This window comes from Parambassis ranga, chromosome 17 (genome assembly GCF_900634625.1).
Source record: "Parambassis ranga chromosome 17, fParRan2.1, whole genome shotgun sequence".
Classification (NCBI taxonomy): Eukaryota; Metazoa; Chordata; class Actinopteri; family Ambassidae; genus Parambassis; species Parambassis ranga.
The window spans coordinates 10,807,300-10,833,610 of NC_041037.1; the positions used below are offsets into that span (position 1 = coordinate 10,807,300).

At 41.7% G+C, this 26,311-nt stretch overlaps 4 protein-coding genes across 10 annotated transcripts; 3 read left to right on the forward strand and 1 right to left on the reverse strand.

Annotated features, from left to right (window-relative positions):
• The first annotated feature begins 4,253 nt into the window (after window positions 1-4,253).
• On the forward strand, window positions 4,254-6,128 carry LOC114450143 (extensin-like). Its single transcript, XM_028428103.1, has 5 exons — window positions 4,254-4,331; window positions 4,591-4,654; window positions 4,787-4,831; window positions 5,152-5,300; window positions 5,387-6,128. The coding sequence occupies exons 1-5, from the start codon at window positions 4,320-4,322 to the stop codon at window positions 6,056-6,058; spliced, it is 942 nt and encodes a 313-aa protein (XP_028283904.1). The 5' UTR covers window positions 4,254-4,319; the 3' UTR covers window positions 6,059-6,128.
• Window positions 6,129-6,647: 519 nt separating this feature from the next.
• On the forward strand, window positions 6,648-12,930 carry LOC114449915 (cytoplasmic dynein 1 intermediate chain 2-like). 4 transcript variants are annotated; one of them, XM_028427783.1, is made up of 17 exons: window positions 6,648-6,787; window positions 7,869-7,977; window positions 8,057-8,186; window positions 8,546-8,681; window positions 9,006-9,068; window positions 9,260-9,387; window positions 9,484-9,573; window positions 9,681-9,843; window positions 9,936-10,035; window positions 10,175-10,300; window positions 10,388-10,534; window positions 10,613-10,726; window positions 10,820-10,953; window positions 11,031-11,175; window positions 11,262-11,402; window positions 11,590-11,715; window positions 11,809-12,930. In XM_028427783.1, exons 2-17 carry the CDS (start codon window positions 7,870-7,872, stop codon window positions 11,908-11,910), a joined length of 1,953 nt encoding a protein of 650 aa, XP_028283584.1. In that variant the 5' UTR covers window positions 6,648-6,787; window position 7,869; the 3' UTR covers window positions 11,911-12,930. The 4 variants fall into 4 exon arrangements, with proteins under 4 accessions (XP_028283584.1, XP_028283585.1, XP_028283586.1 ...); XM_028427784.1 differs by having other exon boundaries at window positions 8,597-8,681; XM_028427785.1 differs by lacking the exon at window positions 9,006-9,068.
• Window positions 12,931-13,104: 174 nt separating this feature from the next.
• Window positions 13,105-20,943, reverse strand: LOC114449505 (calcium-binding mitochondrial carrier protein Aralar1-like). 2 transcript variants are annotated; one of them, XM_028427228.1, is made up of 18 exons: window positions 20,802-20,943; window positions 20,066-20,119; window positions 18,827-18,972; window positions 18,392-18,507; window positions 17,995-18,134; window positions 17,714-17,860; window positions 17,248-17,386; window positions 17,035-17,128; window positions 16,829-16,913; window positions 16,554-16,635; window positions 16,305-16,463; window positions 16,068-16,120; window positions 15,735-15,815; window positions 15,155-15,295; window positions 14,922-15,060; window positions 14,679-14,837; window positions 14,498-14,588; window positions 13,105-14,082 (listed from the first exon to the last, which is right to left on the reverse strand). In XM_028427228.1, the coding sequence occupies exons 1-18, from the start codon at window positions 20,811-20,813 to the stop codon at window positions 13,869-13,871; spliced, it is 2,052 nt and encodes a 683-aa protein (XP_028283029.1). In that variant the 5' UTR covers window positions 20,814-20,943; the 3' UTR covers window positions 13,105-13,868. The 2 variants fall into 2 exon arrangements, with proteins under 2 accessions (XP_028283029.1, XP_028283028.1); XM_028427227.1 differs by lacking the exon at window positions 20,802-20,943 and adding an exon at window positions 20,578-20,789.
• A 710-nt stretch (window positions 20,944-21,653) lies between these two features.
• metap1d (methionyl aminopeptidase type 1D (mitochondrial)) lies at window positions 21,654-24,955 on the forward strand. Of its 3 annotated transcripts, XM_028427229.1 has the most exons (10): window positions 21,654-21,724; window positions 22,182-22,342; window positions 22,820-22,969; window positions 23,056-23,204; window positions 23,308-23,350; window positions 23,449-23,612; window positions 23,699-23,796; window positions 24,168-24,215; window positions 24,299-24,377; window positions 24,546-24,955. In XM_028427229.1, exons 1-10 carry the CDS (start codon window positions 21,691-21,693, stop codon window positions 24,628-24,630), a joined length of 1,011 nt encoding a protein of 336 aa, XP_028283030.1. In that variant the 5' UTR covers window positions 21,654-21,690; the 3' UTR covers window positions 24,631-24,955. The 3 variants fall into 3 exon arrangements, with proteins under 3 accessions (XP_028283030.1, XP_028283031.1, XP_028283032.1); XM_028427231.1 differs by lacking the exon at window positions 21,654-21,724 and having other exon boundaries at window positions 22,305-22,414; XM_028427230.1 differs by lacking the exons at window positions 24,168-24,215; window positions 24,299-24,377; window positions 24,546-24,955 and adding an exon at window positions 24,039-24,167.
• The last annotated feature ends 1,356 nt before the right edge of the window (window positions 24,956-26,311 follow it).

The following is a 26,311-nucleotide window of genomic DNA, read 5'->3' on the forward strand; positions in this document are numbered from 1 at the left end:
AAATGCTACCTATAAACCATAATAAACCTAATAAACTATAATCAGCTGAGATTATGCTACATCATACTGGACACATTCCTGCTGCTAGTCATCAGTGACCCAGGTAAACTGTGAGATTAAGATCAAACGTTACTGTGAAGCAAGCCAGGATTATTTGTAGTATTATAATATAATTCAGTTCAAAGTAAGAGAGTGTTTTCCTGCTGCAGAATGCAGTGCAGTGGTAGCTTTGGAATGGGCTGAAAACAGTCCTCTGGTGCTGATGTGTCCTGCAGAGAGCTCTAAGACAAGGTGTAATTTCACTCAAAGATCAGAGGGGGGGACACGTTATGATAATTGACACCCTGAGGGCTGTGTTAAAGTTGTGCAACAAAAGCTGTTGTACATTACTGTAATGCAACAATTTCAATTTTATTAGAAGTTCTGCTTAAAATACAAAGTAAAGTTTAATTTTCAATAAGAAAGTTAATAAAGTAATTTAGTTTTAATCCTCCCTTTTTTATATATATATTTCTTAAGACTGAATTTGTATTTCTGTTGTAGAATTGTGCCGCTACATTAAAGTCAAAATTGGTTAAAAAAAAGGAAATTCTGTGTCAGAGAGAGAGATTTATTTTGTTTTGTTCAGGTTATGTATATCATTTAGGAGTAACAGGTGCCCTTACCCCTCCATTTTATGTCATTTCAAACAATTACAGTATGATGTACACCATTAGCCACCTGGCAGAGCTCCTCAGACTGTCTGTCTCCTCCATGCACTCTTTGATCACAGCCTCACCTGCTGGTTTGAGGGATAGAATTTGCCTCTGCTGCTGAAATGACAAACATGAAATAAGGTTACTGATCTGAGCTTTGTATTTGACCTTATCGGAGTGCACCACACTTCACATGTCTATTTCCCAGATGCTGTTTTTCATGTTTTCAGGATCTTAGCTTGGTCATTCTCCATCACCTTTAGAGGTATGTCCCATCTTGACCTTGGGACTTCCAGGCCATACTCGGCTCAGATGTTCCTCTACACTATGCCTGCCACTTGGTTACGCTGTTCCATGTACGCCCTGCCTGCTAGCATACACCCTGCTGTTATGTGCTGGATTGTCTCAGGGGCGTCTTTGCACAGTCTGCACCTGGGGTCCTGTCTGGTGCAGTAGACCCCAACCTCTATCGATCTTGTGCTCAGGGCCTGTTTCTCTGCTGCTACGATTAGTGCTTCTTTGCTGTCTTTCAGTCCAGCTTTTTCAAACCACTGGTAGGACTTCTCGATGTCAGATATCTGTCTGTGGTACATACAGTGGAAGGGCTTGTCCTGCCATGATGGTTCTTGCTCCTCTTCCTCTGCATCGGGCTTCTGTTGCCCGAGGTATTAACTTAGTATTCCATCGCTTTGGGCCATCTTCCTGATGTACTTGTGGATTTTTGTTGTTTCATCTTGGATGGTAGCTCTGATGCTCACCAGTCCCCGGCCTCCTCAGGATGCTGGATTTGGGATGAAGTCCTTCATGCATTGTGAAGAGCTTCCTTGTCTTCACATCAGTGGCTTCTATGGCCTCTTTTGGCCAGTTTATTATGCCAGCATGGTATCTGATACCAGCAGGGTGTAGGTGTTGATGGCCTGGACCTTGTTCTTCCCAGTTCCTTTTCAGAGAGTACTTCACTTAGTCTTGGCAACTGGCTGCAGAGGTTCCAGGTGTCCATATTGCACATGATCTTCTCTCTCAGGTCAGCTGCTTTTGTGTTGATCTTACTATTATGGCTTGGTACCCGATCTTGGTGAGGATGATGCTGTTTCCCCCCTGACCTTGTGTCTGGCTCCCCCTTACCGTAGCATTTGTGTTGTATTTCATCAATCTCTAGTTGTGATAGCAATGGATGTTGGAACACTGAGCCACTAGATGTTTTGGCTGTAGTGTAGATGGTGGGTTTCAATGTTTCCATAGGTCCCACATCCGGTTCATGTAACCCCTAATGCTGGGGTTACTCATGTAGTAGCATTCCAACAGTCCTCCATTAACAGGGCCAGTGGCCTCCTCTTGCTTCTCCTTGCTTCAGTGTGCTGCTCTACTATACATTATTGCAAATGTGAGGTAGCCAGGGCAAGTCACTGACAGTCCATAGGCTCACTACAAAAGCAAGACATCTGTCTGTGACAGATACTATTGTCATTCGGGATTACCTGGCAGGTGTATTTGTCTTGTTGCTGGAACCTGTCTGAGCTGTTGTGCATTGAGGCAGTTTGAAACCCTGTCAAAGAACACATTTCCATTCTCAATATGACTTCCCTGTAGAATCAACAAGTCTGCAGTTCTCTTTACAGTTCCTTCAATGCCATTAGGGGCACCCTTGTCATGGGCTGTTGGAAAGTAATTCCATGTAATCCTACTGAAGTTGAAAGTGGGTGGGTGGCTTCAGAAACGAGTAAGAAGTTTTTCTTGTTTTTGTACTGCTTACTTGGCCAACTTAACCAGAAGTGTACAGTGGTTACTGGTGGATATTTGGTCTTTATGTATGTGAGGACAGGATCTATGAGTCCAGATTGCTGCCGCATCTTGTCTTTTGGACAGCAAAATGCTGCCTTTTCACCCTTGGTATGATACATCCCAGTATGTAAATTCAACTGAGACAAGTTCTGGCCAAAACGGCAGGCCTGAACCTCAGATGCATATTTACACTTCCAGGATTCTGAGAAATTAACAACCACGATGCCTGTGTTCTCGTTGCAGGTTTTGAGGACATCTCTGTATGTATTTACTTGATTGCGAACCAGGCAGACATGTGTTGTTCTGGTCCTGAACTCTCTCCCACTGCTCCCACCCAATTCCACCCAGTTCTGGAGCCACAGCTGTGTGTTTGGTTTTGCAGCGTAAACAGGTGCAAAGAAGACAAACCTCACTAGCTGGAGAGCACCAAACTCTGTCGGATGCCTTTGGAAGTATAACATTCATTGGTCGTAGTGCACAGAAGGAAGAATAACTGAGTTTCAGAGTTTGGTTCGTGTTAAGGAACTCAGCGTGGAGATTTAGCATGGAGTCAATCAGAACCATTCGCTGGCACTTGATTTGGTTTATGGTGATGGTGTCAGTTTTATCAGTGGTTACTGCAGGATGAGCTCTCAAAGAAAGAGAGATATGTTATCTTTTCTGGTTTCTTTGTTAGACTCATTGACTTGTAGCTGACTCCAAACTTGCACACACCATGGAGAAGCCGATACGTCTTTAGAACCTTGCCAAACAGCGCCAGTTGCCAATGATGATTTGTCATTTGTATGTCATTTGTGACACAGTTTCTTGGTCCTTTCTAAGCTCCTTGCAGAGAACATTGTGAAAAACAAGTGTTCTTTAGATATTTGGGTTCCTAAGATAGCTTCCCGATAACATCTTCTCTGTCTCTGTTCGTGGAGAATCTACTGGTGTTTTACCTCTATTTTGTTTGTCATTTGATTTTGGAGTTACTTTCTTATCCCGCCATCTCTGCTTCCTAAGCCTGTTTCTTTAAAGCTTGTATTTCCCTTGAGTGTCTCTTTCTAGCTCTTCTCTGTATATCATTTGCAAGAGCTCGTCTACTAGTGGATGGCTCTTCTCCTAGAAGCCATAAAAATGCTAATTGATGATTAGAAAACTCCTGTGAAATTATGTTAGCATTTATATATATATATATATATATATATATATATATATGTGGAGGTATTCAAACAACATTTCCCAGGATGTGAAACAGTGCTTAGACTGGCTAGCCCATAATTCCTGCATATTTCTTGGGGACTTAAACAGTAGTTCACTCGGCTCCCCCTCTATCTTTTGCCCAAAGTTGAAAGGACTTATCCAGCTGTTTTGAGGCAGAGGGTTAATTTTTACCTGCCAGGCATGTTTTGTCAGGAATTAGTCTACAGTAGCAGAGAGAGCATGTCACCAATCTTTACTATTTGCAGGAGCAAAAACAATGTTGGGCAACTAATCCTATAAGAAAACATAAGTATCTTATTCTTTATTTCAATCTATAAACATGCACTCTATCTTGACTGCTTCATCAAGTCCATGAACTGTCAGCCATGAATCTGGCCCTCCTTTGCACCCACTGGGTGACCTGCTGTTGCAGGACTGTTTCTTGTGACTTTATGAGTTCACAGTTTGTTTGAAGTTGGTCTTTTTTACTGCTGATTTATGCTTGATGTACTAATGAGCTCTTCCGTATCTCAGGAGAACATGCATGAGGGGTGGAGCTGCTCCTGCATGCAGTGCACTGGCCAATGGAAAGACCCCAGTATACACAGCAGTACTTATGAACAGTTTTGTTCAGCAGCAGATTAGAGCAGCACTGCGGAGATGCCACAGCAGGTGAGCAAGTTCACGTTTCCCTCTTCTTTTTCAAGCTTTGCTTTGTTAACTTTAATATACTTCATATAGCAAATAAAGAGATAAATGATGTTCTCTGTTTAAAATGTGAAAATGTACAAGGTAGGTTAAAGGGTGGTGATTAAAGGGTTAAAAAAGGAAACTGAAAATAGCAGCAGGTCCTGTGAAATGTTCTATTTACATACTTTCTTCTGTTTTGTGAATAATAGCAGTAATGCATATATGTTTGTTTTACATGCAGATGTTGAGGATGCTTTTCCAGGTGTCCCTGTCGAGGGCACTCTGCTGCCTGCTGTTCATGCCAGGTTTGAGTAAAATGATTTAAACTGTCTTTAAATAAAGAGAAACACTGGGAAACACTGTACTTATCGGTTTTAACACATTTACGCTTTGTAACATGTATTTTTTGTTCACTGTATGTCTAATTTATCTTCTAGGTTTGCTTGAAGCAGCATCTCTGGTGGAAGTAAAGAATCCTGGAGGTATTTAATTCACCTTCTTTCAGGATCCATGTTCATTTGTTGACCAGTAAGAAAAATGATTATAAATGTATTATATTTATGTATCAAATCCATATTTAAGTTTTTTTTTAAGTTATTTAAGCTTGCGCCTTAACAGAAGAAAATGTATTTTATGTATGTCCTAAAAAATGTCAATTACAAGTGCTTCTGTATTTTACTTTTTATGTATGTATTATGTATGTGATTTATATTTGTACATGCATATCTTAATGATCAGTTTTGAATCTAAATGAAAGTTACTATTTCATCCTTAACTGTTCTGCTACCACACTCTTTTACAGGAAGTTCATTTAGCATCGACTCTGCTCAGGCACACGATTTCCTGACTAATTCTCGTCCCAAGAGGAACATCGAGCCAAAATGGTACAGAGGAAACCCTGATTTTCAGTCCTACTACCGCTTCTACAACAGCATTGGGCACACTGAAGGAGTAAGTTGAGGTTAAGGAGAAATATTTTAGGTTCATCTTAAATGTTTTAATTCAGTTCTAAATGTGTCTCTGGTTTTCTCTGTCAGCTCTATGAGATCGACAGGATCAGGATGCTGTATCAGCAGATGCGTTACTTGGAAGTGACCTATGGCCCAGATGCCTCCAGCTATCAAAATGTCATGGGTGTACTGACTACCACTGCAGCACCAACTGCCACCACCAAGCCTCCTCCACCTCCGACCACCCCTGCTCCCACTCCAGACCCTCTGCAGAACGCTCAGAAGGTCTATCTGTGTAACCCCAAAGACCCTCTGTGCAAACCTCAGATCGTCTACCTGCCAACAGGGGCTGTTCCAGTGCTGTGTGACCCGAGAGTAAACCCTGCCTGCAGGCCCAAAACAGAGGAAGAGATAAAAGCTGCAGCTCCTCCCCAAGCACCCCCAGCTCCTCCTGCTCCCAAAAAGTCTTACCTACCTCCTCCTCCTCCTCCTCCTGCTCCCAAAAATATGGAGTATGACTGTGACCCATACTGGGATCCTGACTGCCTTATTGACCACCCACCTCGCCCAATCCAGGACACGGTTGCACCAGAGGGACCTGCTGAAGAGGAAGTGGTGAAAGAGGAAGTAGCAAAAGTTGAAGAGAGTCCTGTTGCCACACCAGCTGCCCCTCAGAAAGACCTGTATGACCCGTATGATTTCAAACATGACCTTTTTGACCCCCTCAGTTATATTGACCCAGCTCCTGAACCACAGTAAGTGCCAACGAGAAGATAGCTCTCTGCACCGCAAAATTCAACAAAAGTAGACACTCAGTAAATACAAATCATGCCACACATCACACAAGAGGACCAAAAATATGCTTTTCATCCTCATACATTTCTCAAATGACAAACTGTGTTTCTTTTACGTCATCATGAGTATTGTACAATAACGTTTTGTATAAAATAACCACAATAAAAAATATAAAATATTAGCTGACAATGGGGATAAATGCACCATTTTATGTTTTATTGCACAGAGAAAACAAACAATACAGTGAGATATTTGATTAATTGAATTGACTAATATTACTTATTGTGGCTAATATTGTCTTATTCAACATGGTGAGCTAAAATGCTAATAATAATATTACAATATGTTATTATGATTGTATGCATACAATGTATAATTGTATATGTACATAACTGAACAATATACACAATAATTTGAATATGTAGTAGTTATTTTGTATTTGTATCATCATTATTAAACCTGTCTGCTGCAGTGCTGAAAGTATCTGCAGATCCGCCGAAAGGGGGCGTCAGTGCTCTGCTTTAATGGATTTGTTTTAAACCACCGAAGAAGAGTGAAGCGGACTAGCGGAGCGAACTGCTGTCTCTTCCAGCATCATCAGTCTCCCCCCTCCATCATCTCTCCTCAGAATTATTCTCCACGAAACTGGATTCTTTTGTCAGCTGTCTCGTAAAATTGAACTTCTGACATCAGGTATTTCATCATACCTTTCAAACTGTGGTGTTTTTACACTTGTTGCTGGGGACAGAGAACAGGAAAAGCTCGGGCGTTGGTTGGCGATGTTACCGTTATTGCAACAGAAGGCCCGCCGGGTGCCATGGAGATTAGCAAGCTAACACAGCTAGCTGTACGTGCGGACAGTATCGCCGCTAATTAGATTATATACATGGTAGATAAACTCCGGGCTACATATGAAACCTTAATACGCCAAAGTGTACGCCAAGGTGGCGATTTATAATAAAGAAACAAGTCGAAAATGTGTGTAGTTTGTCTTGTTAAGTGCTGTTGTTATTGGGTGGAGTGGTGTTGAGCATCTCGGGTATGGACACTCACAACACAAATATCTACAGGGCTAGCGACATCATTCTTTAATTCACTGCTCCCTCTGCGTATTAACGCGTGATTAAGAAGATTATGATTACAGCCGTGATATGTCAGATAATGGATATTTTGTTTGTGTACTTATGTAATTATTGATAAACCATGTTAGCCATTGAGGTTTAGTTGTGAGAAGAAAACAGAAAAAAGAGGACATTGTTATCAGCAGCTGGTTGGTGTTCACATGGGTTCCAGTGTGACAGGCCCACGGCTGAAAAGCTATTTTTACATGCTTAAAAGTAATCATTTTTTGTTCTTGAAATGTAATTGCTTCTTTAACATTAAAATATTTAGAGAAATGCCAGGAATCTGAATTTTACTGTTTCTTCTTTATAAGGATTTCATAGCAGTTTTCAGACAACTTAGAATTCTGTGGTAAATTCTACTCAAAATAAGGTCAATATTGTAGTTTAACTATTAGAATATCTTGATTTGAAGTCCTATTTTGGAATTGGTCATGTTTGTGCATCTCAGTCTACAGATAACATAATAGTACTGTCATATTTTAATGAAAATATCAAAGCATCCTTTTCCGTAGTTCCTTTCTTACTGTAAAAAGGGTGACAGTCTTAGTCAGTCACTGCTCGAGCAAATTAGGCGTGACAAAGCAAAGAAAATGGAAATACAAACAAGGGAGGATGCTGTGAAGGTTTCAGGTCTCTTCTCCCTCTTGCAGTATGTCTGACAAGAGTGAGCTGAAGGCTGAGCTGGAGAGGAAGAAACAACGGATCGCCCAGATTCGAGAGGAGAAAAAGAGAAAAGAAGAGGAAAAGAAAAAGAAGGATGTACGAAACTTTGCATTTTCACAGCAATTTTTGTTCACACTCAGAGGTACTTAAGCTTTACATGCTTGGTTCTCTGTAGGGAGACTCAAAACGAGGAGCAGAAGCAGGAAGTGGGTCAGTTGGCCATGAAGACTCTGATCTGGAGAGGAAGAGGAGGGAGGCAGAAGCTCTGCTGCAGAGTGTTGGCATCACCCCTGACATACCCCATGGTAAACATGCAATGCTGTATCTGCTACTTTTATCTTGCACCGTGTTTGCAGCATTTATAAATGTGTCTGTAACTTTCTGGTCTAGCTTTGTTTCACTCTCATTGCTCCCTCCCTACAACACAGTATCTAAACATTTTACATGTTTTATGCATGACACCTAATTCCTGCCTGCCATTTATTTTCATTCTCTCTTCTCTCCCCCTTTGTCTGTCTTTTTGTGTTTTGTCCTCCTTACTGCATGCATTCACCCACTCATTCTCACACTTCTTACATATGTCCTTCCCTTTGCTCACTCACTGTCTCACTGTCCCCCTTTACTCACTCACATCTCACATACCAACAAACACACTCGTTCACAGTTCAGCCCCTGCGGGTAGTAACAGAGGATACGTGTCTGTTTCACTACCTAGTCCCTGCCCCCATGTCTCCCTCCAACAAATCAGTGGGCAGCGATGCAGGAAGTCAAGATTCTGGAGACGGAAACGCAGGACCAAGGTCTGTGTGTGTGACAAATAAGAGGCCGGGATAAGATTAAATGTGATTTAGTCATGTACCTGCATGCTTAGTGTGTTTGTATTAACATGATAATTGTACTTGGATGAATTCTGACCTGTGTACGCTTAGTCTTTGCACTGGCAAGCTGATGTCTCTTTATTAACACACACTCCGTTTGTTTCTGTTTCTCCCATCTATTATGTCTCAAATGGCTCACCCTTTTGCTTGTCTTCTGTGTATGGTTTCATCCTCTTGTTTTCCTCTCTCTTTTCTCTGTCCTGTCTTTCTCTTACTAACACCGTCTGGTGGTTTGGCTGTTTTAAGGACATTGCATTGGGATCCTGACCCCTCTACTCTGCAACTGCACTCCGACTCTGAGCTGATGGGGTACTGCTCCTCTCCTCTCTCCTTTTGCTTGTCTTCCGATGTTTGTTTTTTAAGTGGTTTCATCTTAGATTTGTCCAAATGTGTTGAGAATATGACTGTACATCTTTATTTATGTCTGCACACATATTACAGCTATGTTTCATTTTGCAAACCTGCGTATGCCTTTTCTTACTTCCACATTGTGTGTGTAGACGTGGAGCAGTGAGGCTAGGCATGTCCAAAGTGACCCAGGTGGACTTTATCCCCAAGGAAATGGTGTCCTACTCCAAAGAAACACAGACGCCTACAGAAGCACTGACACACACTGGTCAAAAAGCTGGTGAACAGACACACATCTTTGCAGATTTTATTTACAGTGGTGGAGTCAAAATTCAGTGAAACAAACTAAATCTGTGTGTGTGTGTGTGTTTTCCAGATGAGGAAGAAGATGAGGAGATAACAGCTCCTCCACCAGCAGAGGACAGCCAGGAGGAGAGAGATGAGCAGAGTGAACAGCAGGAGGAAGGTAATGACAGAAGGTTGTTGTAATCTTGTGTCATCATGATTTCTAAAACCATAGACTGGAGATATTTAAAATATTTTCTTTTTTTATTACTGAATGTGTCTGCATAGACGCCCATAAGGAGCTGACAGAGGAAGAGAAGCTGCAGGTCCTGCACTCCGATGAGTTCCTCACATTTTTTGAGCGTGGCAGCAGAATTGTGGAGAGAGCTCTGTCTGAGCAGGTGGATGTCTGCTTTGACTACAGCGGGAGAGATCTGGAGGACAAGGAGGGGTGAGCAATATGACAAAAACCCGAGTAGTAGTAGAAATACTGTGATGAACCAAGACAAAGAGAGGTAATGCACATTGTTCTGCCCTTTCCAGTGACTTGCAGGCCGGTGCAAAGCTGGTCCTTAACAGACAGTTTGCTGATGAACGCTGGACTAAAAACAGAGTGGTCACTTGTCTCGACTGGTCTCCTCAGGTAAAATGGGTTCACATGTGTTCAAAACAACCTGAATCTGGAAAACCTCCTTATGCACAGTACATGTAGGCATTGTTATTGCAACCATTATTAGCTGCCTCTAGTCTGCAGCAAGTAATAGCTGCTCTGTTCCTCTCAGTATCCAGAGCTGCTGGTGGCCTCATATAACAACAATGAAGATGCTCCACATGAGCCTGATGGTGTAGCGCTGGTCTGGAACATGAAGTACAAGAAGGCTACGCCCGAGTACATCTTCCACTGCCAGGTAAGGCAAGCCTCTCTATTCAAGGCATGTTTGTGGATGTTTCTATGTTAGAGAAGTGAATGTTTAATGTTTATTACTGTTCTCCAGTCAGAGGTTATGTCGGCTGGGTTTGCTAAGTTTCATCCCAACCTGGTGGTTGGTGGGACATACTCCGGACAGATAGTCTTATGGGACAACAGGAGTAACAAGCGCACCCCCATTCAGAGGACTCCTCTGTCTGCAGCTGCACACACAGTAATACACCTTCTGCTTTGGTTTGTCACAGTATTTTTATGTCTGGCTGACCTACTCACTGTGCTCTGTTGTGATCAGCACCCCGTCTACTGCGTGAACGTGGTAGGAACCCAAAACGCTCACAACCTGATCAGCATTTCCACTGACGGCAAGATGTGCTCCTGGAGCCTTGACATGCTCTCCCAGCCACAGGTACGTTAACGCTTGTACATAAAGTCACAAACAAGCTTTTGTAAAAATCAGTTGGTGTGTGGGTCTGAGGCTGTGTTTAACCTTCCCCTGCAGGACAGTCTGGAGCTGGTGTTCAAACAGAGCAAGTCAGTGGCTGTCACCTCCATGGCGTTTCCTCTGGGTGATGTGAATAACTTTGTGGTGGGCAGCGAGGACGGCTCTGTCTACACCGCGTGTCGCCACGGCAGGTGAGTCCTCTCAGACAGATGTCATTGGATTTACATTAAGAATGGAGGTCAACATAGTTGTTTTGTGTGTGTTACAGTAAGGCAGGTATCACTGAGGTATTTGAAGGTCATCATGGTCCAGTGACTGGCCTGAGCTGTCACAGTGCTGGGGGTCCTGTGGATTTCTCTCACCTCTTCATCTCCTCCTCTTTTGACTGGACGGTCAAACTTTGGAGTACTAAAGTGAGACATACACACACTGTGCTGGTCCCCCTACTCAGATGCACCATTTACTTATTCTGTTTCTTTTCCCACATTTCCTGCTGCAGAGTACCCGTCCATTGTACTCATTTGAGGACAGTTGTGACTATGTCTATGATGCCATGTGGTCTCCGACACACCCTGCTTTATTTGCTTGTGTGGACCTTGCTGGACGTCTCGATCTTTGGAACCTTAATAATGACACTGAAGTAAGTAAACCGAACAAAGCACAGCAACTTTTCAGGTTCGTTTTTTTATTGAATTGTTCAAAAAATGTGAACCTAAACTGCAAGTTTGATTTTTATTGTTACCACATTTTAAACAGAAATTCCTGGTTTCACACACACCTGACTATGCATGCATCTGCATCTTTGTAAGCTCATGCGTGTGTTTTAGGTTCCCACAGCAAGTGTGTGTGTGGATGGGGCTCCGGCGCTCAACCGTGTGAGATGGTCTCACACTGGAAAGGAGATTGCCACTGGGGATTCAGATGGACAAGTGCGAGTCTATGATGTAGGAGAGGTGAGATGCCACTTTGTCTTACTATTAACTTTTGTTTTAGTTATTACACGTGTTTTCTTTTTAACTACTTTGTTATTGTTGTTTCTCTTGCAGCAAATCTGCGTTCCCAAGGCAGATGAATGGACACGCTTCGTCAGGACTCTGGCTGAGATCAATGAGAACCGAGATGAAGCTGAGGAACTGGCTAACGTTTGATGCTACAAACACCCACTCGTCCATTCCTCCACTACACTACATACCTATAGCACATGACATGACACCACCAGAGGAGCAGCCCTCTTCTCTTTCTGGCTTCCAGCTTTTCCACCTACAGATTGGCCTGAGGAGATGTGCAGAGCTAGAATGGACAGACGCGACAGCTGTAGACAAGTTTTAGAACGCGTTTTAGAGCTCATTTGTAGGAACAATGAATATCATGTGTAGCAGTAGAAGTACAGAAGTCAACAGGCTAAAAAGGGACACCGGATGTGATTTTTTTTCAGATGTAGGCTGTCCACTCTGCAGTTTTAGCTTTGATAACATCCTCAGGGCTCCAGACACTGCTCCTCTCCTGAGGCCTCTACCAACTCAATCCTTTTTTTAAAATATGCAAACCTTTGTACTTGCACCTTTTTATTACCATTTGAGTGTTTTTACATGTTTTAATATTTCCCGGACACGCTTGTGCACGGCCAGCTTGCAGCAAAATGAAACGCTAACACCTCGCTGTCAGGTCCTCTTTTTGCTCAGCAGCACTTGAATCGGAGAACTCGGATGTGCTCACACACTGACACTCTGGCCTGTGCAGAAGTGTGTCATATTATTTCTAACCACTACAATATTTAATATTTATTATGGTGGTTGCACTTATTTAAATATTTTGTGTATGATTTAAAAAAAATGCTGCTTCGTACTGAAAGCTGTTAAATTAGCACTAAAAGCGTTGTATCGTTGCTTTGCTTTGCTTGAATTGACACTAGAACAGCTTGTGATTTTTTGTTTCTCTACCAAAGGTTATTGTTTCACACTCTGTACCTGTGTAGTGAGTAGTAGAAACAGTTCCTTGACTCCTCCTCTTCAGAGGATCTGAATAAACTAAACAGACTTTTAAATGAAGGTGTAAAACAGGTTGGAAACTCATTTTTGAGCACAGAATCTGAATCTGAATAGATTGTCACAATTTTCCTTTTCCATCCAATTTTGCATTCCTTCCATTACATACACACAGCCTCACCAAGCTAGAAAATTATTTCAATGTTTAAAAATTAGCTAAACATGTACTGTAGCAACAACATTTTGATGTAACAAACAGTATTCTGCTTAGATTAACCATACTGTATTCATTGATACTGTTCCTGATACAGTTAATGGTTGCACTTTCTCATTGGAATAAAAGAGATAATAACAAAATTAAAACCATATGGATGATTTATTTCTTTTAAAATACAATGAATGGAGATACATTTAATTTAATAATACCTAATTCTCTGCTCTTGATTCTTGTTTCATCAAGAAAATACTTGAAAATTGAAAATTTCTATACATCAGTAAGAGTGATTCTCAGAGATCAAGACCAACGGCCCCACACTGCCATAACATTTCAGTTACTGTGACTGAATATTATGGAGCTTTGTCGTGTAACATTTCCTCAGTACTGTGTACACTATGTACAGTATGTAGTCCTGTGTGTAAGGAGTGACTAACAGTAAAGCCCCACACACCGTGCTGATCAACCTATCATTTTCTATGCCCGCTGTCCAATAAGAGAAGTCCAACTCAAACTGAGTGTCAGACAGAAAACAGAATAAAAATCATATCAGCTACTCATGAGAGAGATAGGAGTGCCCAAGGCTCATTTTCGTACAAATGCTGGAGAAAAGAACACAAAAGATGGAGGTGCCAGGAGCATACAGCCACTGAAGACTCAACACAGTCTTTGCTCTGGTGCCGCTCTGTCATACACAGCTGCAGCCAGCGCTCCACCTCTACAATGACCACTGGAGCAAACCCTTAGCCTGGAGAGAGTAACGGGCTGGTGTTGTCTGTTCCTATGTTTATGGCCCCTGCTTGTGGAGTGTATGTTAACTGTGTGCTTCGTTAGTGTGTCTGTCTAAGTGTCTGGCTCCTGGTCGTGGAGGAGATGGATGACAAACTGATATGAAGATATAGGCCCTCTATGGCACCTGAGCTGGCTTGGCAGTGACTGGCTCTGAGTGATGGATGGAAACCACACCGGAGGACTTGAATTTGGGAAGGTGGAGGCCAAATTTGTTCTCTACTCCGGCAAAGGTAGCAGCAGCCAGACGGTAGCCTCCGACATGATCTGCGTTGATGGGAGGAAGCTCTGAGATGCGAGACTTGGGTGTGGGATCAGATCCTGATGGACGACTGCGGAGAAGAGAGGATGAGTTATCAGTGCACAAATATATTATCTTCACTGAAAATATGTCAAAAAAACGCATGTTTAGTATTTAATGTTTCTGTGATGTTAACACAGTTATTTCAAATAAGACAGTGTAAGTACACTATCAATACATAACATCAGTATGTCTGGTTCCAGGTTTAAACTCGAAGATAAATGTTCAGTATTACAGTGTTAAACTACCGCCGCAGTTCTGCTGCTACGGGCGGACTGGGCTACATAATGGTGAGCTAAACGACAGGTGGGAAACAGCAGGTAGACTCAAGAATCTCCCTCACTCTCTCAAGTATCATGTTTGAGTTGAAGTGAATGTTTGTGCCAAATCTTAAGGCAACTCTAATCACCATAACAAAACAGACATAGAAAATATGATGAACTTACTGTCCTCCGAAGTCAACATAGAACCACCGCTGCAAAAGTTCATAAGTTACCAGAGTCACACCAAACTGAGGAGATGACCGACACATACGAGCTGGAGGAAAGTGAAGAACAGTTCATTGTGATTTGAAGTAAAAACTTCACAACATTGTGCCTATTGGCCAGGCAGCACAAACACACGCACCTCCAGCTCCCTTCCACAAAGCCTTGAATCCTTCCTCTTTCATGATTTTCCGGAAGCAGTCAATGACTCCTGAGTAGGTCGTCTGTCCTGCCCTCGCTGCAACCTGCAGACGTGTTTTGATGACATCAGCAGGTGTCACAAGGGAGGCTGCAGGGATACCTGGAGAACAGTTTGAAGAAGTGTGATGAGATTTCTTACAAATGTGTGCAAAGTGCTGTGTCTGTGTACATCTAATGAGGCTACCTGCAATTGCTCCAGCAGTGAGAAGCTGCATAGGGCCCACTCTGCCTTGCTCATCAGCAAATTGTGACTTGATGTGGGCATACGCAGGGAAATAGATGGCTGAGAAGGGGATGTCTCTTAGGAAACAAGCTTTAGCACCCTAAAAAGACAAATTCAGAGTAAATGGAAAAAATAAAGAGTTCCTTAGCCTTAACTTGGTCGCCTCTGGTAAAGGCTGTATATCATTATATTACCTTGTAGAGACCGAAGAAGCCCAGGTCACGGACCACACTGACTGCGCTGACTCGAGGTCCAGTGGTGATCTCACCGGCTACCTGCAGGCGAATCTTCACGATTTCCAGAGGGTTGGTGAAGATCACCTGAGAGCCTCCAGCCTGGATTAATGGCAGTAAGGGTTGATTACATGCTTATTTAGAAAGAAAATAAACTCTGCTCCTGCATTGTTCATGTGTGTAGCTCAGGGATGGAAGTCAACTCTTGCTCATGAAAAGTATAAAAAATATTAAATCCTGATCAATCATTTACTTTGCCATTTCCTCGGACGGTAAGGAGTGCTGGGCCAAAGTGTGTAAGGATGAACAACGCTATCAAAAACAAAAACAGAAAAAACACATGTTGCATTGGAGATGGAGGATTTCGCTCTGGATGCAATTAGGCATCGATTCCACTGTTAGTAATGTCATTTTAAACTCTCCAGCATGCATGTGTTACAGAGGCACACTAACGGTGTTAACGTCTACGTGTTTACTGATGCACTCACAAATAGATATTACAAGTTAATAGAAATACAAGTGTTTGGGACGTAATACTTACACAACCACCAGCCAAAATCTCAGCAACTAAAGGAATTGTGTTGTCTTTATCAGTGAACTTATCTCTGACAAAGTCATTCACCTGTGGGACACAAACAGGGTAAAATCGCTCAGTGACAACTGTGAATTTATCAAGTTGTGTGTGACATTTGAGGAGCTGCCTTAAACTCAATCTTTCATACAATCATTTATTTTATTAAACTTCAAGATTTACTGTATTTCACTCAGATCCTTTTGTTTTAATCAATCTAGTTGCACACAATATGTAAGTTGAAATGCAGAGTGAATGAATGGCAGAGGATAACACATTATAGATTAAAGAAGGGGGACTCACTGTGAGTTTGATAGCCTTCTCAGGTGCCACACCTATGAGCTGAGGAACCAGACCTGTGGGGCATCATGGGAGAATTGAGCAATACAGCAAATCCAAAATAAAGGAGACTGATAAAGGATAAAATGTTCTAAATGTTAAGTGTAGGAAAGTGGAAAAAAACCCTAAAAAAACATAATCACTGCTGTTGTGAGAACAGACAGTAAAAAGAGTAATACACAGTCCATCTGTGCAGCCTACCTCTGTAGAAGCCAAAGAAGCCCTCGTAACGTAGCACCTTCTTAGCGCAGTCAAAGCTGTTCTTGTACATCAGCTCTCCAACAAAGGATCCTGTGGACCTCTGGTTTTGCATACGGGTCTTCACCAAGTCAATGGGGTACACTGCTGTCGCCCCCGTGGCTATGCAAAAACAGACAACCTCAGACTCAGTCCATCAAATGAGAGATCAGTTGGCATGTCTGTCAGACAGAAATCTATCTTGAATCTCACCTCCTGCAATAGAACCCAAGGTGAACCTGTAAGCTGACTCTGCAACTTGAAGCCACACCGGTCTGGTCCCATCCCCATGGGCCTGATGGATGGACACATTTGCAACTTTACAAAGACGATAATAAAGATGCCGTGATGTGTTCAGCATACAGGACAAAATCCTGCATTAATGATGTCATACAAGCACGAGTAGCTCAGATGATTCAGGATAGTAGAAAATTGGCAGTCGCAACACTTTAGCAATAAAAAAAGCTGTGAACCCAGCCTGCCCTTACTTGTTTTTGAGTTTCAGCCAGGTGGTAGGGCAGAGATCCTTCCTCTAACGGAGCTATTCTTTCAATGTCAGCAAGGTTCAGGCGCCTGGAAGATTTCCTTGTTATTAACATTTGACATACAGATCCTAACATTTTCTATGAACACCACTAAAGTGTGCGTGATCACACTGAGTTTAAGGAGTATGCTAGCAGTGTAGTGTGTTTACCCAGAGGGAGAGTGGAGGCCTGATAACTGGTACAGGATGTCAATTTCCATGGGAGTGATTTGACCAAATTTGTTTGCAGCATGGACGAACTCCTCTGCAGAGGAAGAGATTAGAGAGAAATGTCTTATAAAAATGTAATACTTGTGACACCATTGCAACATCTAAGCTGAGATGTAGAACTAAAGCATTACAGTAATCTAACAATCTATGAACCTTTGGTCACAAGTGTGTCCTTCCGTGTGCCAGCCAGTGTGCTGTAGATCTTGCGGATAAGCTCCATGTTGTTCAGGAGGGAGTTGAAGGCATTGAAGTAAGAGAAACTGACCATGTGAGAGGTGCTGCCACCTGCAGCCTGGCAGAAGAAAGTACACATCAGGTACTTGATCTTTTAAATAAACAATCAGGTAAATCAAGACTTGAAACACCCCATTAAACAACCATCACTGAGAGAACATTCAAGAGCCTGAGAGAAGCTTAAACGGTTATCAAAATAATAGATGGTATTGTCCTTTAAGACTAATAAACTCAGATGGGAAGCTGAAGAGAATTTAACTCTGCTTCAGAGTGGATTACACTTGCCCGCAATCACACCTACTTATAATTTAATTTGCATCGCAAAGGTGGGATAGAGCATGTGAAGAAGTGAAGATGGTACTTGTGCACTGTCTGAGACACTCACCGAGACGAGGTTCTCTTCCACAAAGGGTGTGAGCATGTGGTGTCTGATGGTGGCCATAATGTCACTGAAGTCCATGGCAGAGATGACACCATTCTTCCCTTTGTCCTTTTGGGCAAATGCCTGCCGTGCATGCTCCAACTGCAGCTCCTAAAAGAAAACATGACACCACAAGACTGAGTTTAAATATAGCCAAGATAAAAACAACAGAGTGTAAGAAACAGAGTAAAAGAGGCAATGTAAAAAAACAAGATAGCAATCAACAAAAAGAAAGTGATCAGTACCTGCAGGAATTGAGTGAACTCGAGGTAGCTGAGGTCTTTCTTGCGGTCGTTGCCGAAGTGCAGATGGATGAACTCACAGTCCCAGTTGAAGGGAATATGGTGGTGCACTGTGGTCTGGCTGAAGATGTCGCGCACATTCTCTGCAGCACAAACACACAATCAACTTTGTGAACAAAACTGAACAACATTGTAAGGCCATAAAAATCTTTGTGTGTGTGTTGTGCCAAAGAAGGTAGAAGTAGAAAGCAATAAAAGAAAGAAAGACATTATGTAATTCACGTGTAGTGACTAAGCTCAACAAGTAATCTGATTAACTATGTCATGGGAAACATTTTCTCCGCTGTAGAAAAACATAACATTGCCTTGATGACACAAAGAAAATCACAGTGGCTCATACCAAAGGAAATGGTCCCAGTTCCGGTCTTATCAAACAGCTGAAAGGCTACTATGAAGAGAGCGTCGGGTGCACACAGCACAGATTCAAATGCAAGAAACTCCTGGAACGAGATAAGCCTGCAATTGTGGTTTGGAGGAAGAAAAAAAAAAAAAACATGGAACAAATCATTAAACACGTCATTTAAGAAAGACTTTGGAATGAGGCAAAGGTTGGATTAAACATTATTACTTAAAGGGACACAACACAAAAATCATATTCAACTATATTTTCAAATATAATTATCGCTTGTCATTACATGTGTGTAAATGATAGTATAGTGAGTTTTATCTTATCTGTACAGAGCTGTAATAAGAACTAATCTGGCACAATAAAATGTCAATTAGTGATAATAAGCTGCAAGCATTCATGTACGCACACTCTGCGATCAGTACGTACCCGTCCTTTGTGGTGTCAGCCACAGCAGCGATGAGTTGCACAGTTTTGGGGTTGTGGTGAATTTGTGTCTGCAGTCCTAGATATCTCTGGACAAAGTCTCCTGGGGTCATAAACCTCTCTCCATCTTTGTCCACTACACTGGCATACTGAAAGCAGAAAGAGAGAATAACATCAAGACGGATGCTTCACGCAGACATTTCCTCAAAGCTACATGCACAAGGCAACACTAACTTTACTACTACTTTGACACAAAAAACAACATATGTTCTGTACATAAGCAAGAGTTTATCTGAAAAGCCTGATTTGATTATTATAAATAGCTTTGTTAACCCTTAACATGCCCAATGTGTACAACAACATAAAGACTCTTTTTGTCCATTATGTTGTTAATGGACAGTTTTCAAAATCACAATAATAAGCCTATTTCAAAGTGTTTTTTCCCAGTAATTAGCTACAGTGCTGCAGTGCTGTTTACTTGTTGTGCACCTTTACAACAAAGGTCCCTCAACTTGCAGTTCAGGTATGACATGTCAAAATTCCCCAGCCCACACTTGCACATGTGCACTTATGTACTTATGTTTTTGGCTCGAGCTTGTGAGAAATCTGACCTATGTCGATCAGTGTACTAAAAACTGCTTGTCCATGTGACACACAGAAGGTCAGAAGACAGAAGCAGAGCACGGCAAAGGTTAACAAAGTGTGCTCTGACTGCAGTCTCATATTGCGATCGCACAGCCATACGCAGACCAATCACTCTGACTCAGTGTTTTCTTACTCATAACATGAGCACCAGTGTGACACAGTGTGCTGTGACAAGGACACGCAGGTTCTAGCCGTTCATGCAGACTGTATTTAAAGACAGTGAACCTGGACCTTCAGAGTAAAAGTGCTCTACTGATTCATCTTTCAAAGCTCAGTGTACCAGCATCACTGTCCATAAACATCTCAAGCAGAATCACATATTATACACAGCTACCCCACTCTCAACTGCTGCAATGTTGGAAAAACATTGCCACTGATGAACGTGATTAAATCAGGCTACTCCCTGAGCTTTAATGTCACAACAGCAGTCTGTGCTGGACCTTTAACTGTGACATATGCTGTAACCAAAACCCCATGACACAACCTTACAAGCAACAGTCATGGGGAAGCTACGTACAAAGCTGAATCAGAGAACATACACATTGATAACACATCGATTAAAACAACATATGTGGTTTCATGAGGATGACATCTTACCTTTTGGAAGATAGTTTTTAGCTCACTTGGGTCCGCGCGTTTGGTAGATTGCACCTAAAACAACACAAAATAACATTATCAACAATGTTAACATCAAAGCTAATTTTGCAACAGGAGCTGAAACGAACAGACTGCTTTGGGTTGATGTCTCCTTGAACCGTTACTGTGAAGGAGAATCAACCCACTGCGACAGCGAGTGGCGCATAAGTACATCTAAACGACTACATCTTGTCATACACCAAGTTGGGCATGTTTAGACGGGTAACTAAACAGCGGATCAACAAACCGAACCTCTACAGTAGCTCTAACTCTCAGTACCGGGTAGCAGCTAGCAAGCACAGACTAGTCATATGAAGAGGACACAAACCGTTGCAATGACACGTTAAGGTTTAAATCGACAAAACGCAAAAGGATGAAAGCAAACAAAGAGTGCCGTGAAAAGATCCCAGTTCAGCTAGCGGTGGTGATTTTATCACGGCAGTCCGATAGCTGTTTAGCATTCTCTCGCTAACTTCGAGGTTGTGGATGCCTCTCATCGAGGCCGGCTACCACCGGGCGGCAGCTAGCAGCCAGAGATGCTACAGTGGCGGAGAGTACACCGTATCCGAGACACCCAACCCGGACTCAGCCACAAAGGTGGGCTTCAATAACTCCTGCGCCAGAAAAGGAACAAAGGACATGCAGACAAGGTAACGTAAAGGTTTGAAAATCGCTAAGACAGCGATGCCCAAGTCACCTTGACCGCCATGCTGGTTTGACGTCACGTACAGTGAGCGAGCAGCAGCGCTCACGCTCAGGCGCGTGTGCTCGTGGTTAGTCGGAACGCGTTTAAACAACACCAGGAAGTGAGTGAATTAAACAGTTTTCCACCAAATTAAAAACTTAAAGGCGGTGTAATGATGGAGGAATGCAGGCATACATACGCCCCCCCCCAAACACACACACGGGCAAACGCAACAAAGCTGATGTAAGAGGCTGTTATCTCAGTCCTTCCTCTGTTTACTACTGGCCCCCCTTACTAACACTACTGCTGCTGCTGATAGATAGATAGATAGATAGATAGATAGATAGATAGATAGATAGATAGATAGATAGATAGATAGATAGATAGATAGATAGATAGATAGATAGATAGGCCTTTAATTTGCTGTTGTTTGTTTTGTTTTGACTTTCCATTCATTCATTCTCGTGGATAAGAGTGTATCTCTTTGACCTTGTTTAGGTGTCCATATGAGATGTCAGTGTTGTTTGTTTTTGCTGATAAGGTGGCAGGATATCTGTTTATCTTTGTAACTTTGTTTTACAAACATAGTAATGTCGTGTCATGTCGCTTCAGGTATTGCCTTAGGAACATTTTCAAGTATGTTTGTTTTTTCAGATCATGTGATGAAGGTTTGAAGTTTGTACAAGACAAAACCTACTACCTACATACTTTAGTACTACATTTACAGAATGACGAAATGACCTAATTGCTAGATGTTTATTTATGGAGGTAAGGCTGTATTCATAAGAGATCATAAGCATCATGACTGTAGTAATACTCTCATGATCGTTGGTCAGAATGAATGAATGCCTGCAGGCGTATTCACGTCACGTGATTTCGAACCACGTGATCACATTAAATCATGGCGGCGCCCAGCTCTGCAGGACGCGCTGCAGGTACTTTGCTAAAGCACCTTTTCACTCAGGAAGACAGCTAATGCCGGCGATTGTTTTGCAGTCCGAGGTCACGCATTAACTAACAACAAAGTGTTAATTTAACGACTGCGTTAAAACACGAAGCAGCGTTTTATTTAGTGAGTACAGTAAAACTGTCGTTCCTGCTAAGGTTAGCTTGCTAGCTAACACAGTGTGTAAGCACCAATGTGTTTATCTACCCATGTATCTTCGCTGGTACGTATGTATAGACCGGGTCAATATCGGTGTTTTTTAAGTGTGTTGATTTTCATCAACTTGAACTCTTTTATCATATATAATTTAATTCCGTTATGTGGTGTACTGATTGCATTTTTTCTGTGATTTTTTTGGTATTTACATCCACAAAAAGTTCAACTAAAATCCAATTGATTTTCATCTTCAAGAACCACACTGTTGTTATTGTGCTGCTGTTCTCCAGGACTGGGCCGTTGCCTGTGGAGACTTTGTTGTTCACAAAGCTGCAGTCCCCCCATAACTCTACAGTGTCAGCAGAACCGGCGCTTCTTCTGGAGGAAGTGGAAAGCTTCTCACAATGTAGTGCGTCCAGCAACCATCAAGCCTGCCTATGCAGTTCCCAAGGTGCCTTACCCTGCTTTACTAACTTTCAGATGAGTTGAATCAACAAAAGTAAAGCTGGAACAAAACACTGTGGTATTTACATTGCTAACACTTTCTTATTTTGATGTGGGCCCTTTAAACTGTTGTTGTAACAGTACACATAGGTACTGCAATTATATATGCATTTGGGATGGGATGCATATAGTTACAAGAGCTCTCAGTTTCACAAGCCTTAAATGAGGACCTTTAAAGCATTGTTTTATATCTCTCCCATATTCATGAAATCTTTACCAGCACCTTCACCTCAGAGTGCCACATTTTCTAGCCGGTGTTTACTCCAACTGAATGGTTTGTGATGTCCATATAATTGTACCAGAGATTTTTAGGCATTGGATTTAATGTAGAAGATGTGAGCAAAAATAATCCAACAGGACTATTTTAGTCGAAGCTTGACTACGATTTTGACCTTGCATTCTGTATTTCCTCTCCTCTCTATAGCACATTGTGCGGCCTGATTACGTAGACACAGGACTGGTCCCAGAATGGCCTGACTACATAGAGCTCAAAGACAAAGAACAGATTGAAGGCCTGGCCAGAGCATGTCAGCTAGCTAGACATGTGCTGCTACTTGCTGGACGCAGTCTGAAAGTAAGGACCTAAGCAGTGTTTTACAAGTCTTGCTTGCGTTTCTGCGTTATCAAAATAACACAACCGCTACAATTTCTGGCTTCCAGGTTGGCATGACAACAGATGAAATAGACTTCATAGTGCACCAGGAGACAATCAAGCACAATGCCTATCCATCCCCTCTCAGATATGGGGGCTTCCCCAAGTCAGTGTGCACATCTGTGAACAACGTGGTCTGTCATGGCATACCTGACAGGTATATGAGCGGGATGTTACACATGCAGAGGCAAAATATTTATAGTGATATGTAGTAGTAATTGCAGTTTTATAATGTAAGGGATTCTCTCTGCGTCCTGCAGTCGGAAGCTTGAAGATGGAGATATCATCAACGTTGATGTTACTGTAAGTGGATTGCCTATCAGATGCACATTAAACCTTAAATACATCACTGCAAATGTGATTTTAGGCCTTACATGACTCCCATTACTTATTCCTTTCAGGTATATTTGGACGGTTACCATGGTGACACCTCAGAAACCTTCCTGATTGGTGAGGTGGATGAGGTCGGGCGGCGTCTGGTGGAAACTGCGAGGCAGTGCAGAGATGAGGCCATTGCTGCCTGCAAACCAGGCGCAGAGCTTTGTGTTATAGGAAACACTATTAGGTACACACAATCAATACTAATCAAATGATTACATACCACATATAAATAATATGATTGACACGTAATCTATTTTGTACCACTTGCAGTCAAATAGCACATGCCAGTGGTTTCCAAGTGTGTCCGTATTTCATTGGACATGGAATAGGCTCCTATTTTCACTGCCATCCTGAAATTTGGCACCATGGTAAGTTTGGCTTTGTATTCACATGATGAAAATTCCACTGCAAGAGCTTAAAGTGGGTTCATGCAGGGATATTTTGTGTTATCAGCCTTTTATGTAATGTCATAGTCACCAAAATCCTTATTTAAAAAGCACCCTGATATTTCACCAATTTATACAGTAGACAAGTGACTTCATGTTATTAATCATTGTCTGTCTGGATATTATATATGTAATGTAATAAACAGTATATTGTGTGTTAACAGAAGTACCTTGCTATGTGAGGCGCCTTACTATGTGAAGATACTCAAAAAAAGTTAAAAAGAGACAAAGGTAATAAAAACCAGCAGTAGAAACTCTTTTTATTTTTCCAACCTTTTTCTATTTCTTTCCAGCTAACAACAATGACATGACCATGGAAGAAGGGATGGCGTTCACAATAGGCAAGATGCCCTTCACAGTTTTTCTTGCAGACTTGCAGACCCTGTTTATTGATTTAGGATTGATAATATCTGTTAATTTGCAGAGCCCATACTAATGGAGGGGTCCCCAGAGTTTAGAATCATGAAGGACAAATGGACTGCAATCTCTGTAGATGATATGAGGTATGTGGTGCACCAACGCAAACATGTGATTGTGTTTGTAGCTGACATGTTTCTTCTGAGAAAACCATGAAATTATCTGTTTTTATGCAGTTTGTATATGGACTGAACAAATTAGACACACAATGTTAAAACCATATTTCAGTGTCAATCTTTTAAAATGTCCTACAGGTCGGCTCAGTTTGAACACACGGTGGTCATCACATCTGATGGAGTTGATATTCTCACCAAACTGCCAGAAGAAAGCAGTCTGTGAGCCAACAGACTCTTAGAGGGAGCTGAGGGGCTGAGCTACCTTTTGTGAAGACAACACACTATAACACTAAAACTTGAGGGTTCCCTGGTTAAATATTTTGTTTGGTTATTTAACAAAGATTATATATATTTGTATGTGTAGCGTGGCCTCAACGAATATGGCTGCGACTGGATCTTATTGAAAAAATCTTTTATGCTTGTGTGAGTAGTACTTAAATGGATCTGTGGCTAGTTTATTTCACTGATTGGGGTGTAACGGTCCAGTGTGTAGGATTTATCAGTGGAAATTAAATACATCTGTTACAGGTATCTCCTCTGTGCTTGAACAGGGTGCTCAGCAGTGTTAATTTTGTTGACGAATCATTTTCGTCATAGTTTTCGTTAACGACCTTTTTTTGCTGATAAAAACGAGACGATAACTAAATAAAAACTAACGCACGGTGCCAAAAACGAAGACGAAATGGATTGACACTTTCGTCAACGAATAAAAACGAGACGAAATTATTGATGGAGACGAGATCCAATCAGAGCAAATTTTGTTTGTGGAAAGGGAGGGACGAATCAGGAGACGGCGGCAGAGAGCCAATCAGAAGTGATCTCTCTGCGTAAGGACGTTGCGCCGCGATGCTGGAAGAAGGCGTACTCATGCATGGTCACACAAAACAGGAGAACAGACACACGGACACGTTTAATTTCAAGACAATCAAGACGGTTTACAAACCGTGCGGAGCGACTATCAGCGGTGAAAACAATAAACCTGAAGCGACATTTGCAGACGAGTCATCTTAACTTCCGTTCAAAGATACACGTGACAAAATCTATAAATGAAGACACCGCTGCTGATGGTTTTACAGCATGCGACCTGTTTCTAAGTTGTCACTGAAGTGTGTTGCTGTAGTTATGGAGGATTCATGAGGAAGGTCATGACTGAACAGTGTATTCAGGGAGAGCAGCTCACTGTTCACTGCTGCTTTTGTGAAAAGGTAATAGCAATTAAATAGATGTTTGTTTCAAATAACACAAGTTAAAGCTGTGCCTGTTTTTATTGCACAATCAAACCTTAAATATTTCATTAAAAATATATATCATAGAATTTTAGTCGACTAAATCCACGGCAGATTTAGTCGACTAAAATTATTTGATATTTAGTCGACTAAAACTAGACTAAAACTTTAAAAATGTTGATGACTAAAACGTGACTAAAATCAAATGACATTTTAGTCACAAGACTAAAATAAAAACTAAATCCGAAATTGCTGCCAAAATTAACACTGGTGCTCACTTCCCCTACTGATTTCAGTCTTACACATGGCTCCTTTAAGTGTCATCCAAGGAGGATGGCAAGGACAACATCCTTGACCTTAAATTAGATTTGTTGCCAACCCAAAAACGTAGGTGCTTAATAAAATCATCAAAAAGCTGCTGAGGTGTGTTTTTACTTCCTCATCATCTTAAACAATGCTCCTAGTAATAGTCTTTACTGCTCTACAACATATGTTATGCTATTGTTTTGTTATTTCAAGTCACTTTTGTTATAATTAATTAATGTTTTGTCTATAAACAGGTGTAATATAAGCCATTATAGCCACAGTTCAATCTAGATGTTACATCATAACACACTGTATGACTGCAGTTCACCGAGAGTGAGATCTGTTGTAGAATCTGTGACAATATGACAATTT